At 29.5% G+C, this 16,334-nt stretch overlaps 1 protein-coding gene across 4 annotated transcripts in view; it reads right to left on the reverse strand.

Annotated features, from left to right (window-relative positions):
* The window catches only part of LOC136080642 (A disintegrin and metalloproteinase with thrombospondin motifs adt-1-like), a 129,566-nt gene that overhangs the window by 27,248 nt on the left and 85,984 nt on the right, over positions 1-16,334 (reverse strand). For 3 of the 4 annotated variants that reach the window (XR_010638572.1, XM_065797556.1, XM_065797554.1), the window contains 5 exons: positions 8,451-8,609; positions 8,048-8,206; positions 4,450-4,608; positions 4,165-4,320; positions 3,566-3,724 (listed from right to left, as the gene is read on the reverse strand). Coding sequence is in view for 3 of the 4 variants with exons in the window: in XM_065797556.1 (XP_065653628.1) it covers positions 3,566-3,724; positions 4,165-4,320; positions 4,450-4,608; positions 8,048-8,206; positions 8,451-8,609 (792 nt within the window). In the remaining variant the exon portion in view is untranslated. The remainder of the gene's footprint in view (positions 1-3,565; positions 3,725-4,164; positions 4,321-4,449; positions 4,609-8,047; positions 8,207-8,450; positions 8,610-16,334) is intronic. The other variant, XM_065797555.1, reaches the window with a different exon arrangement.

A 16,334-nucleotide genomic window follows, 5' to 3' on the forward strand; every position in this document is an offset into this window, starting at 1 on the left:
CACTTTCTTTTTAAAACATCTTCACTTCTAATAAGGCAGCAAGCAACCACTTAAAATTGGAAGTTACTAAAAGAGAACAGATGAAGTTTATAAAGCAAGATATAGATTAACAAAGAACTTAAAAGATTGCAAGTTATATGAATCAGAAAAAAAGACGAAGGGAGTGAATTCAAAATAATTGATGTTTGAGGAAAAAATCTAGACAAATAAGAATTTTTGGAATACTTAGGAACAGTCACAGTAAAAGAACGAGACTTATTTGAATGATGTAACACAAGAATATTTTATACAAGTATATTTTTATACAAGAAATTGAATGAAGAATTAAATTTAGTAGAAGGCACAAGAGATGCTAGCTTTTTAGAGCAGTGCCCATTATAGTATATACACTATATATATATATATATATATATATATATATATATATATATATATATATATATATATATATATATATATATATATATATATATAGTATATATAGAATATATACTATATATAGTATATAATATATAGTATATATAGAAAAGAGAAGCAACATTATGATAATGTGACAATAGTTGGAGGTTGGCTGCAAGAGCAGGTCCAACTATGTTTACGATGCATTTTTGCACCTTGTTTTAAAAAGAAAGAGTATCATTTGAAGATTGGCTCCAGATATGGTAACAGTATTCGGTACTAGCACGAATTTGAAATTTATAGAGATAAAGAATAGAATCCAGAATAGGAAAGTGGTAAGCACAAAAAAGAGATGCAACCTTGTCAGATGCTAATTTTGCAGCATTTTTTTTTTTTAAGGAAGATTGGGAGAAAGAGATAATCCTAGAAGGGTAGATGACTAATCGAGTACACTACTGTTCATAAATATAGGAAGATCTAAATTGTTGCGATAACATTTAGATGAAAAAAATTGAGTTTTATCTGTGTTAAAATTCACCAGCCACTGAAGGCCCCATGCTGTGGCAGAAGTGAGATCCTTTTTAAGCTCAAATGCCCCATCCATCAATCAGAGAGTATTGACTTGTTATCAAGACAAGAATAAATGGTAGTATCATCAACAAACTATGCCTTGAATGTGAGAATTTCTGAAAGACCGATAATGTAAATTAAAAAGTATAAAGCCAAGAATAGAACTTGAGAAACCTCTAAAATTACAGAAAATAAAAAATTGTGCAGTCTACCAAGGACAATTTATACTAAGATTGATAAAAAAGGATTTATATAGAAAACTTAACGAAAGCTTTAGAAATGTTTCGAACAATAGCACTAAATCTAATGCACAATAAAATCTATCAGTTGTCACTGTTAACAAATCAGAAGTAGAATCATATAAAAGATCAAAATCCATATTGACGATCTGAAAGTAAATTATTAGAGATTGAGTGTTTATTAATTAAAGACTTAAAAACCTTGTTTATGATAGTAAGTAGACTAATGAGATGATAGTTAGATGAGTCAGATCACTCTCTAGAAGTTTTGAAAATAGGGATAACAGATGTGGCTTTTCAGCAAGCTGTAAAGCAAGCAATTGTTAAATAGTTTTGAAAGTATAGTTGACAGCTCCGTAGAACACTTCTTCAAAACTATATCAAGTATGTTGCCTCTACCACAAGTCGCAGAAGAGTCTAAGCAGGAAATCACTTTAGGTACTGAAGCTAGTGTGATACAAATGTCAAGCAATGGATCAATCTGTTTGTCGGCTATATCAGGTAGGATGTAATTGGTGGAATCAAGAGATGAGATTAATATAAAGTTTATAGCAAACAATTCAGCTTTGTATTTACGTAAGGTAAAAAAATATGAACCCTGCAAGAGAGGCGGAAAAATAGATTTTCCCTTATTATAGACACTGTTAAAGAACATCTAGAAGCCTTTGGAGCCTAATTTTTGAGACAAAATTTGAGATTTTGTGACCTGAGATTTAGCAGGCTTAAATGTTAAACAAAATCTTTTTACAATGGTTTCTAGTAATAGCAAACAGATCAGTCTGCTTTCTAGAGAGTTGTTTTGGTGATAAATATGAAAGTAATGGTTACAATTGAAAGTTGAAGTACAATGAGAGGAAGACCATGGAGAAGAGTGAGGTTTTACTTGGAATTATAGAAAGAGAATATAAGAATCCAAGCCAGTTTGAACCCAAGCAGTTACATAAGAAACACATTTGTCAGCAGGTAGACAATAGATTTCCATGCAAGGCTCATCACAAAGAAAATCACAGAAAGAGTCTCAGTCAGCTTCAAAGTAGTTATGAAAAGAACGATGATAGGGGGATTTTGATAATGAAGAAAAATGAGATAATAGTTTTAGAGAGATCAAACTGTGATCAGAAGCACCTAAGGGTAAATGTGGAGAAACTAAACCCTGATTAGGATCAAAAACAAGACATAAGTCAAGTAGAGAAGGTAAATTATTCAGATTGTATGGAAAGCAAGTTGGAAGGTTTAACTATTTATGTTAGACTTTAGAAGAAGGTTTAACTATTTATGTTAGAGATTGAGAAAGGCAAAAGTTGTGGACCTTAACGCCTCAAGAGTCAGACACTATATCCAAACCATTTAGTGTGATTAGCATTTTAGTCACCAACAGCAACAATACTGGCTGGAGGACAAAGAGAAAAGGCTTGGTCAATTTAATCAAAAATAACATTAAAAAAGGTGCAATCTTGAGATAAAGGAGAGGGATGTAGAACAAAGAAAAAAGCACATCAAAGAATAGTCTATGGATACAAACCTAGTTTCCTGACAAATAAGTGAATTCTTACGAATGTAAAAGGCCAGGCTAAGCATGTGACTATTAGAGTACGAATTAAAGTAAGATAGCCATCAACACTAAGATCATAAGATGAGACAGCTGAACTCAAGTTAGTCTCACAAAGAGCAAGTAAATCTGGTGAATTTTGCAAGAGATTACACTCAACAGAAGAAAAGTTACTTCAAAGACCACAAATACTAGTGAATGATATATTTAGAGAATTTGGTGATGACGATAGTTTTTTGTATTTTAAAGTTTTTGGTGTTTTTTCCTCATTTTTGGATATGTTAAAGAAATTGACTCAAAGCACAAATAGTACTCAGTACACTGTGTAATAGTCCAAGCATTTGCCCTAAAACTAACAACAAACCCTAAGCCGCAACAAAGGGCTCATAAAGGCCTTGACAATGCACACAAAAAGTACAAACAGGGACACCATTCATGCGCAAAATGGTTCTGTTAGTACTCTAATATTTTACAGCTTTTAATGGAATTAACTTCTACTAAATAGTTTAGGAAACCTGACTACCAGCCAGCCTTTGAACCATAAAACTGAAATTTATGGCTATGGTACAACTTGTACCATAAATATAAATTTCAGTTTTATGGTACATTAGGATATAATAGAATGAGTTGCCTAGTCATAAAAATAGAGATACAAGCAGAATCCATGCATTGAGTCAGAGCAAAAGAAAAAAAAAAAATTAAATTTGTACACAGATGTGTCTTAATGCATGTCCTATAAATAGACTGAAGCCCCCATCACAACATGCTTGTTTGCTATGTATTGTTACATAACTTTACTTTTACTAACCTAAACATGTTATATTGCTAATACAAGTTGCTGTCTCAGTAATGTTGCCAGAGCAATTGAACACAGTATTCGTAGTATTGCAAATAAGTGATCTGTTCATCAGACTTATTCCACATGAAGGCAGGCATTCAGACCAATTACTCCAGTGAGTCCATACATCTAATAAGTAAAAACATCAACTAACTTTTTACTAATAAATACAACTTTGTATTTATGGTATCCAAACACTAAATAAATAATAACTTAAATTAATTTTCTACCTGATAAATACAACTAAAAATTTATTACAATATAAATTTATAAACTTAACCATTATTAGCATCTTACAATATAATGTTGGTAAAGCATATTTCTGTTTAAAAAACTAACGCACATATATGAAGTTATACTGTATTATACTGCTATTGCTTATAAAAAACTGTTTTTTGAATAAAGAAAAAAAAAACTGCAACAATAATTTTTTTGTCAAAATAAATGTCTTTTATAAATAATTAATGATAAATAAATAATAATTATATTATACATTACATATGTTACTTTACAAATATGACACTATTTTAAATTATTATTTATTACTTTATTATTAATTTTTTTTTAACCTAAACATGTTACATTGCTAATACAAGACGCTATCTCAGTAAAGTTGGTCAAGCAATCGGACATATTTATGGTATTGCAAATAAGAGATCTGCTCATCTGACTTTCTCCGCATGAAGGTAGACATTCAGACCAATTACTCCATTGAAAATAAACACCTAATAAATAATAACTTGACCTGACATTCTACTTAATAAAAACAAAACAAAATTTGTAACATTATATACTAAATTTTAAAAAAAGGTTTGGAATTAGTACAAATGCAAATATTAAAAAAAAGATCTCACCAACACAAGTTTTATTGCTAATGCATGATACTGTTTCAGTATTGTTGCCATAACAATCATACAAACTTTTTGTACTGTTGCAAATACGTGATCTATTCATCACACTAACTCCACATGATAGTGCACATTCTGACCAACTACTCCACTGCATCCAAATACCTTAAAAATTATAAAATTTTACTTACCAAAAAAAGGTAAAAATGATTTACATAAAATTATAATTTTGCATTTTAAGGTTTTTTAACTAATAACCAGGTGCAGTTAATATATTAAACCATAACTATTCTTTACGTCTTTTTTATAAGAGCAAGAACCAATTTTTGGTTCTAGAGACTTTTGGAAAGTCTTTAACAGTGTCATTAACTTAAGTCTGACATTCTATCTCTAATTCATAGGTCTGATCTTATATCTTCTCCCTAGAATAAGACAGAGTTATTTACAAAGAACTTTATTTCTAATTTAAATCTTGAATATAATGGTCATTCATTTTCAATTCTTGTTAAATTATTAATAAGTGCTAAATTTTAATATTTAAAAACTATAAATAACGCTCTAACTTCTCCAACTATCTTTTCATTAGTCTTCCCTATAATATTAGTTTCTTCATATAAAAGTTTTAAGATTATCAAACTATTTCTTTCTAATAACAATATTCAAGTCATTTTTGAACGTGTACACTCTTCTTCATTTCCAGTAACTTTAGGTGTGCTGTAAGATTTAATATTTGCTTCTGTATTGTTTCTTATCTAAGTTAACAATATTTCTGGTCTTACATCTACACAAAGACTTTGTTTGCTGACAACTCAACTTTATACTCTTGTCTCTAAATAATCTTTTCAATTGCTTAGAACAAGCAGCCAATCTCTAATATGATCTCTTTTCTGTAAAAGCTTTGAGCATGCAGAGACTAGTGGATTTAAAAATCAACAAATCTCAGTTATTTACTGCAAACTTTACTGTATTTGTCCCTTAATGCAATGAAATTTATTATTTACCTAGTTTTTTTTTCCCTGAACATCAACATAACCTGAAAACTTTTACCCAACTTAATGTTTTCCTGATCTAACCTACAACTTTCCAAGTCTTCGGATAATTGTTTACTCTCTCTTTAACCCAATCCTTTGCTTTCTAGTAACTCATAACTTAATAGCATTCACTCGCAACCATGTCAGAAGTGAATTAGTTGAAATATATATATTTTTTCTACAGTCAGTTTTGTCTCCAGCAGGTTCGTCATGAAGCAAATTTATATATATATATATATATATATATATATATATATATATATATATATATATATATATATATATATATATATATATATATATATATATATATACATATATATAAATACATATATAAATAAATACATATATATATATATATATATATATATATATATATATATATTTATATACAGTGATGGGCATAGTTAACTAATTTTTTAGTTAACTTTTAGTTAAACTACTTTTTTTTAGTTAAATGCAATAGTTAAACTAAATTTTTTTATTTAAATTAAACTTTTAGTTTAACTAACTTTTTTCCTAGTTTAGTTGAAAAAGTTTAACTAAATTTTTATTAAGTAAATTTTTTATATATCGCCAAATAAATCGTTCTATTTCTATGCACCACTCACCTGACCAAGGACTCCAAGGATTCTGTTATTACTATTTTTACGTATTTATTTATTTAGTGTATGAACTGGACTTTTCAACATCATTTCCGCTTGGTGTGCTAATATCATAAATTCAAACTTTTAATCTAATAATCTGTTATTGTTATTGATAACATGAACAGCTTACTTGTGAACATGTGTTACAAAGATGTTAAACTAAAAAGTGATAAATCTGATGAAAAAAATTTGAATTTTATGCGCAAAAAAGTTGAATTTTAGTTAACTATTTCTAATTAGTTTAAGTTAACTACTTTTTATAAAAAGTAAAAACTAAAAGTTTAACTACTTTTTTCAGTTTTTGTTAGTAGTTTAGTTAAACTATAATAAAAAAGTTTGTGCCCATCACTGTATATATATATATATATATATATATATATATATATATATATATATATATATATATATATATATATATATATATATATATATATATATATATATATATATATATATATATATATATATATATATATATATATATATATATATATATATATATATATATATATATAGTTTGTTGCATTTGGGAAGCACAGAAGGAAAAAAGTGATTCTTAGGTCAACACATACGTCACTTTTAATTACGTTTGACTTTCGTCCAACACGCAAATGTTGGACGAAAGCCAAAACCATTAATTTAATTACAAATTAATCGTTTTTTAAAAAAACCACAAAAATGCAAATTTAATTGACCAGAATGTCTTTAAAAACATTCTGAATGTTTTTAACAATATAAACAATGTTTTAATTTTTATTTTTTTTACTGTAAATCATGTGCGGAGTGTTGCTACATCGACTATCTTATAGCCTGACTCGCAAGGGAGTGCTGCTACATCGACTGACAAATAGCCTGACTCGCAAGGGAGTGCTGCTACATCTACTATCTTATAGCCTGACCCGCAAGGAAGTACTGCTACATTGACACGCAAATGTTGGATGAAAGTCAAAAGTAATTAAAAGTGACGTATGTGTTGGCCTAAGAATCACTTTTTTTCTTCCGTGCTTCCCAAATGCAACAAACTATAGAACTATATATATACATATATATATATATATATATATATATATATATATATATATATATATATATTATATATATATATATATATATATATATATATATATATATATATATATATATATATATATATATATATATATATGTATATATATGTATGTTAAGTTACGTTAGTGTATTCTACAAATAGAGTGCTCAATGATGTTAAAGAACAAATCAATATTAATTTAGCAATAATAAATTAGTAAAAACACATACCTAAATTTCTTTATAAATATATGTATATATATATATATGTGCATATATATATAATATATATGCACATATATATATATATATATATGTGCATATATATATATATATATATATATATATATATATGCATATATATATATATATGCATATATATATATATATATATGCATATATATATATATATAGATATATATATATATCTATATATATATATATATATATATATATATATATATATATATATATATATATATATATATATATTTATATATATATATATATATATATATATATATATATATATATATATATATATATATATATATATATATATATATATATATATATATATATATATAAAGAATATTGAAATCATATATATATGAGTAAAAGCAATTGCTTTTTTTTTATTCACCTGGACTAAAACAGAATAGTTAAAATGCTACATTAAATTTTAATTATAATGACTTTAATGTTTCAACAAAAAGAAAAATCTTTTAGGTATTGTATATTATATTTCACTTAACAGAACAAAATAAAAAAAAAACTCGCAAAGATTTAATAAAACTTAAAAAATTGTACCATTGTATACTTAATTCAAAAAAAACTTTACAATCTGTACAAATGCAAATATTAAAAAAAAAATCTCACCAACACAAGTTTTATTGCTAATGCATGATATTGTTTCAGTATTGTTGCCATAACAATCATACAAACTCTTTGTACTGTTGCAAATACGTGATCTATTCATCACACTTACTCCACATGATGGTGCACATTCTGACCAATTACTCCACTGCATCCAAATACCTTATAAAAAATTATTAAATTTTACTTGCCAAAAAAGGTAAAATTGATTTATATAAAATGATAATTTTAAATTTTAAGATTTTTTAACTAGTAACCTGAAGTATAAAAAAAAAGGTAAATATGGTTTAACTTCAACTGAAACCTTCTTTAAATATTTTAATAAGTTTAAATTTATATCCATCTAAAAACTTTAGTAAAAAATTTAGCATGTAAACAAATGTTTTGTAATTTAATTTTTACTAACCTAAACATGTTATATTACTGATACAAGATGCTGTCTCAGTAATGTTGCTAGTGCAATTGAACACAGTATTTGTAGTATTGCAAATAAGTGATCTGTTTATCAGACTTAATCCACATGAAGGCATGCATTCAGACCAAATACTCCATTCTGTCCATACATCTAATAAGTAAAAACATCAAATCATTGCCTACCTAATAAATACACCTTGAATTTATTACAATATAAATTTAAAAACTTAATCATTATTAGAATATTTCTGTTTAAAAACCTAAAGCATATATTTCAACTTAATGGATTATACTGCTGATTCTTATTGTAAAACTGTTTTTCTGATAAAGAAAAAAAAAAGGTACAACAGTAAAATTTATACAACAGTATCATAATAAACGCCTTTTTATACATTAATAATGATAAATAAATTATTTTCATATTATATATTACAAGTATAATTAATATACTTTAAACATTTAAAAACTTTATCTGCTAAAAAGAAGTGATTTATACAAAAATTTAACTTTCCTTATATTTATATCTTATAATCAACATATGCAGTCTTACTGTTATTCAATCAATATTTGCAGTCTTACTGTTATTCAATCAACATATGATTCTATCTGTAATTCAACTATATATTTATAGGCAGTTATATTTTTATTATTGATGAAAAGCGCATTTATATTTGATAGACTTTTTCCAATTCAAAAAGAACATTTAATACAAATAAAAGGATTGGTGATTTGAATATCTAACAATTAATTAATCTGGCAGGTTGTGTATGGCCATTAGAGTCAAGAGTTGAATTAGAAGAAAATTTCCTTGCAAATAGTTCTGCTTTATCCTTGAGAGAGATAATAGATCAGTTCCATAATTTAGAGATGGAATGTTAGACTTACCTTTGTTTAAGACACTGTTGAAGATATTTCCAAGTCTCTAAAGCCTATCTTTTGAGATAAGATACAAGATTTAGTAAATTGGTAATAATGAAGATTACATCAGAAAACACCTTTTTATATTGATTTTTAGCAATAATAAAAAAGTTTTTAATCAAGGAGTGAAGGTAGGTTAGGGTTGTCTGGAAAACAAGTCATAAAGTTGACTATCTGAGCAAGAGATTAAGAAGTACATAAGTTATGGGCTTGAGTGCCAACATGGTCAATGTGTGATAAGCATTAAAGTAACCAATAACAAAAATATTGGCAGAGGGTTAAAGAAAAAGAGCATTGTCAATTTGATTAGAAATTACATCTAAAAGAGTGCATATAAATAAAGAATAAAGAGAAAATAGATAGAGTGAAGACATGCTAAACAGAAACACATAAAAAAATGATCAGAGGATTTTAACTTGTTTTAATGAGAAAAAACTATTGACAGGATTTAAACCTAGTTTGTTGACAAAAAAAAATTTGAAAAATAGGTGATTTGTTGCATAAGTATACTCTTAAATCATGCATGGACTATTAAAATCTTTGCGCTACACCTGTATTGCGATTCGTTTTCTGGTTTACTTAGGAGGATAGAGTGATCAACAGTATCAAATGCTTTCTGTAGGTAATATGTAACTTTACGCTTACCTGTTGAATGGTATGCTGACCAAGCAGCTCAGATCATATGGGATGGCATATTATCCAAAACATTTACTTAATGGAGTGCGACAAGGAAGTATATTGTCTCGTCTGCTATTTAATATATATATATTAACAATCTTAATGTTCTACTTAATAAAACTATGATTTTTTTGAATGATCACTCTTTACTTAAAGTCTGTTCTTTAGTTTTTTATTAATTATTTTATTTTAGAAGACTTAACCATCTTGTCAAAGAGCACGGCGGAGGAGAAGTTTGCCCTTACTTCATTACCAATGATTCAGTTTGCATTGCTTAAGACCTCTTGCTTCAAAAGCAAGACATCTTAAGCAAGGCCAATCAATTAAGCAACAACTGCTTTAAACGGCTGCTTTAATTTGTAAAAATCAAAAATTAAAATTGAGTTCAATGTTAAAACAAATAGCTAAAAAAATATGAAACAGAAATTACCTTAATTTATCTTTGAATGATTTAAAAAAGAAAAGCCTTTTAATTTATATTAAACATGAATATATTATTAATGTAATAATTTGTGTTTAATTTTCATTCTTCTCTTATTAACCATATTCTTTATGCTGATGATATTGTTCTGTGTGCTCTGCCAGCCATTTGTCTCTAGATTTTATTTGAGTTATGCTCTGGGTATGCTGTGAAACGTGATATAGCTTATAACAATATCAAGTCTCAAATAATATTACCTCAAAGTTATGAACCTCTTGTAAATAGCCCTTGGTAATAGCACATTATCTAACATGGTTCTTACATACACTATGCAATATAAATACCAAAGTTATTTAATCACAAACGATATGCAGGATAACAAAGATATAAAACAAGTACATTCTTTTTATGGTCATCTCTATGTAACCTCATCAGCAGAAAGTTCAGCACAACACAAATACAAACAAAACAATACAATCATGTTATTTCAAGCCTTTTGCAGCCCAATTTATAAATGTCAGCTAAGATTTTGAAAAAAGGCTCATTTCGTTGTCTATGTGTCACATATAATGCACTTCAATTGAAATTAAACAAGCCGCCATAGAACAGTTCTAGCCAATTTTTTGTGAAGCATGGTGCCCATTCACCTAATGTTGTTATTTATAAGCAACAATACTCATCATTGCTACTGCTGCAGGATAAGAATCTCAACATAAAAGCTTTTCTCTGACTGGTTCATGCAGTCTCCATTTATTTTTAAATCGAGAGCTGAGTTATATTTATAACACTTTAAATTTTCTTTTTAAATTTGGATTCTGTTTATATCCAAGTGGATAACCCACTTGGATATACTTTTTTAATTCACTTTATTTTACCCATTGTATATTTATTAACTTGGGCCTTGAGTTAATAAATTATATTGATTCATTGATATACATATTATATGTGTATATATTTATATCAATAAAATATTTTTCTAAACTAAAACTATGATTGAGTTAATGTTTATTTTTCTTTAAAACAAGATAATGAAATGAAATTGTTGGTTGAAAGGCTTCTTAAGGATAAGTTCTATTATCTATATTTTCCATGTAACACGATTTTGAGATAAGAAGTTAAGAAAAATTACCATGTCAATAAAAAACACAGCAATAAGGTGATTATATATATTATTGTTTTATTGAGCAGCAAATGCTAACTTGATAATCAATAACTTGAAGTTAAAAATAAACATAAAATAGTTTTATTTTATGAAGAGCACAAGAGCTAAACTTGCCATTTCTTTTGTTTGACAGAAATGGCAAGATTATTTGGCCACATTGTGGCACAACCTTTTAAATCGTATACTCCAAAATTATTTACTTAAGTTATTTACTTTTAATATTTTAAAGATTAAAATATTAAAAGTTATTTACTTTTAATACTTTAATCTTTAAAATATTAAAAGTAAATAACTTTTTTTAAAGAATTCTAATGTTTAAGAAATTTTTTTGGAAGTGTAAATTTTTAACTTGTGTTAAAAATTTAAAATTTTAAGTTCTTAAAATATCTAAAATCTGATCTTTTTGAAGAAAAAAAAATCAAATGTCATTGCTGTGACATGAACAACGTGAAATAGCTGATAACATTTTTATAGAAAGAAATTCATATTTTTATACTATTTTGCTAACATAAAGTTAATAGTCAATTTGCCCGCCTTTTGCCATAATGACTGCAAGACATCTTTTAGGCTCTGAATCTACCAAATTTTTTAACTATTGCGGATCAATGATTAGACAAATAGACACTGTTCAAAAAAAGAGAAATCTTAGATAAAAACTGAAAAAAACTCTTAAAAATCAATGCTTCATTAGACACAAAGTTATATTCAAACTTAATGCCTATTAAAAGCTAGTTCTCTTATACATACTATTGAAAATCTCTTTTTCAGGTATTAAATAAGTGATATAGCTGGTACAACTATTGTTTCTGCTACCCTGGTAGATTCTGGAGTTAGCACCAAAGACAAAATGGTGAGCAAAGTAAATAATACTAAATATCAAACATCTATAAATTATGAAAACTAAACTACCTATATTTATAAAATATTCTGTACCTATGTTATTAGAAATTTTTATTTTTAGAAGACTTTTACCTTGATCACATAAAGCCAAAAAGCCCTAAGGGAATAGATTTAGCTCATGGAATATTCAAAACACCACATGTCGGGCCACAAAACAGACAGTCAGGTCATCCAGCTACTGGTAACATGTAACCCAGTAAAACCTACTTCATATCCTGCTGCCTTGTAGGATCCGCTTTTATAGGCAAAGACTAGGAAAAGCCAACTTCAACTTAAAACACCTCTTGCCTTGGGGCTCTTGGTTGAGTAAAAGCTAGAGATGGTGTCTGGACAAAAATACTCATCTTGGGCGGATGTTAAACGCATCTAGCTACTGTCTTGTAGAAGACCTTATAGGCAAAGACTTAAAGGAAAAACAAATTTTATCTGTTGACCAGCCTCGTACCCTTTCTTTATCTATTAGGCTGGTGCAGATGTATTTTGAATACCTTTTTTCCAGTTTAGGATGTTGGACGCTGGATCTTCTTAACTTGGTACATGGTTTTTGCTTGTGCCTCTGTTTTCAAGACTAGGGGTCGTCCATAAAGTACGTACGCTCATAGGGGGGAGGGGGGGGGTCTTCAAAAAGCGTACGAAAGCGTATGGGAGGGGGGGGGAGGGTTCAATTTAAAAGTACGTACTTCGATTTTCTAATTTATCACAATTAACCAGCTAATCAATAGAAAAGTTACATTCTGACTAAAGATTCTAGTTTGCCAACATAAAAAGATGTATGGTATATAAAGTAGAGGGTCTAGTTTTCCTCTATGCACACACATGTATGGGCGCCCTCAGAATTTTTTGATGTTGCAGATAGGACACTTTCACACATCGTGCAAACTCATAACTTAAGTTTGTTTATACCTATGCCAAATGAGGAGGCCTTGCAAAATATCGGGATGGCGGAGGCCTGTGAACAAAAAGCCTTAAAACGCTTACCCTCCCGACCCCCAAAATGAGAGGGGTGTAAATTTTGCATGGCTATAACTTTTGGATTTGGAAAAAAATTTGGATGGCCTCCGCCATCCAAATTTTTTGCAAGGCCACCTCATTTGGCATATTAACAAACTTAAGTTTGCACGTTGTGTGAAAGTGTTCTATCATCAAAAATCAAAACATCAAAAAATCCTGAGGGGGCCCATGCACACATGCCCGCCCTTATATACTGGCCCTGAGTAAGACCTGAGGGCCGTGGTTGATGGGACGGAGTCACCCCAAAAAAAACGTGTCAATGGCGTCTCAAAGACCGCTAGGTTTTGCTAAAATAAAAAGCTTCTTAAAATAGCAAAAGGGCACAAAATTTGCTGTTGCTCCCTCCTACTGGGTTTTACCCTTTGTTTTCAATATTACTGATCTCACCTTAGACTCGTTTTTTACTTACTAAAGAGGGGTGCCTGAAAAAAACGTCCACCTTAAGTATAGTTTATTTACATTTGATTCGTTAAAAAAATAAAAAAAGTTTTCCGAGATTTCACCGAGAATCGAACCTGGATCTCCGTCGACTATTGCCGCCGCATAAACCTTTCGCCCAAATATACACTTACATTGGTGGATTTTAAATTTATTTAAATTACTATTTGCATTTTTACTTGAAGACATTTTTAAAATGCGTAAGCAAAGAGCTTTGGGGTAGTATAAAGTATCTAAGGTAGCCTCCGTCTTTTTTTTTTTTAATTAAACTTTTAAATTAATAAAAAAAAAAAAAGGAGGGATGGGGGGGGATATTTGAGGGGGGGGGTATTTGAGAAATGTACGTACTTTTAAGGGGGGGGGGGGGGGGTGGGTGGGGGGGGGACATAAAAGTACGCATGGCAACAGGGGGGAGGGGGGGGTCAAATTTCAAAATTTTTGGCGTACGTACTTTATGGACGACCCCCTAGGCAATTCATTTTATTATCTCCTAATGAGGGTACAGCTCTAAAACTCAGTTTTATGGTTCTGAGGCCGGCTGGTAGTCAGGTTTACCAAACTTGGTGGTAGCTCTCAGAGAGGCTGATTCCATCAACAGCTAAAAAATATCAGAGTACTAACAGTGCCATGTTGCACATGGATAGTGTCCCTGTTTATACTTTTGGTGTGCATTGTTGAGGCCACATTTGGAGCCTATTATTACAGCTTAGGGTTTATTAACAGTAATGAGGCAACTGCTTGGACTATTAAATAGTGTACTGAGTAAAATCTATGTTTTAAGTCAAGTTCTTTAAAAAATAAAATTGACTAAAGTACCAAAACTATAAAACACAAAAAACCATCGCCATCACCAAGTTCTCTAAACCTATCATTCACTAATATTCATGGTCTTCGAAGTAACTTTTCTTTTGTTGAGTCTTATCTCTTGCAAAGTTCACTAGACCTCCTTTCTCTTTGTTAGACTAATTTGAGTTCAGCTGTCTCATCTTGTGATCTTAGTTTTGATGGTTATCTTACTTTATTTTGTAAAGACTCCAATAGTCACATGGTTAGCCTGGGCATTTACATTCGTAAGAATTCACCCATTTGTCAGGAAACTAGGTTTAAATACACAGACTATTCTTTTATGTGCTTTTGTTTAGCACCACTTCACTCTATCTATTATTTAACTTCTTGGATTAAGGCTGGCATGGAATCTTTTATTCCCTCTAGACAATTAGTCAATTAGACAAAAAGGCAAGCCTCACTCTTCTCTATTGTTTTTCATGCACTGTGCTGCTGCAAATTCCAATGGAAACCATTACTTCCACATCTATCAGCAAAACAAGTCTCCAGAAAACAGACTTCTGTTTATTATTGATAGAAACCTTGTTTGAATTGTTAGAAAAGATTTTGTCTAATGCCAAAGCCCGCTATTCTTAGGTCATGAAATCTTCTATTTCATCACAAAAATTAGGCTCTAATGACTTTTGGAGAATCTTTTATTCCACCTCTCTTATATGGTTAAGACTTTGTTACCTCACCTAAAGACAAAGCTGAACTATTTGCTAAGAACTTTTCACTAGTTGCATTCTACCTAATACAGCCGTTAAACAGGTTGATCCATTGCTTGACATTCGTATCACTCCAGCTTCTGTATCTAAAGTGATTTCCTTCTTAGACTCTTCTACAGCTTGTGGTCCAGACAACATGCCTGTTGTAGTCTTGTAGAAGTGTTCTCCAGAGCTATTGTCTACACTTTCAAAACTATTTAACAAGTGATTATCAGAGTCTTGTTTTCTTAAATGCAGGAAAGCGGCATCTGGTATCTCTATTTTCAAAAATTCTGGAAAGCAATCTGACTCGTCTAACTACCATCCCATCAGTCTTCTTCCTATCATAAGCAAGGTTTTTGAATCTTTAATTAACAAACACTTCTCCTTTTAATTAACAGACACTTCTCTCATCTTGAATCTAATAACTTACTTTCTGATCATCTATATGGATTTTGATCTTCTCCTTCTACAGCTGATTTGGTAACAGTAATAACTGATAGGTTTTATCATGCATTGGATAAAGGTACAGAGGTTAAGGCTATCACTCTTGACATTTCTAAAGCTTTTGATAAAGTTTGGCATGCTGATCTTCTCCATAAGCTTTCTTTTTACGGTGTATCTGGTAATATCTTTAAGATTATTGAGTTCCTTCCTTTCCAATTGTAGTATAAAAGTTGTTCTCGATGGACAGCACTCTTCTTCATATCCTGTAAATTCAGTGGTTCCTCAAGGTTCAATCCTTGGCCCACTCTCTGGTTGCTTAGAATGGGCATTTGAGCTTGAATAGGATCTCACTTATGCTACAGCATGGGG

The sequence above is a fragment of the Hydra vulgaris genome, chromosome 05 (assembly GCF_038396675.1).
Source record: "Hydra vulgaris chromosome 05, alternate assembly HydraT2T_AEP".
Lineage (NCBI taxonomy): Eukaryota > Metazoa > Cnidaria > Hydrozoa > Anthoathecata > Hydridae > Hydra > Hydra vulgaris.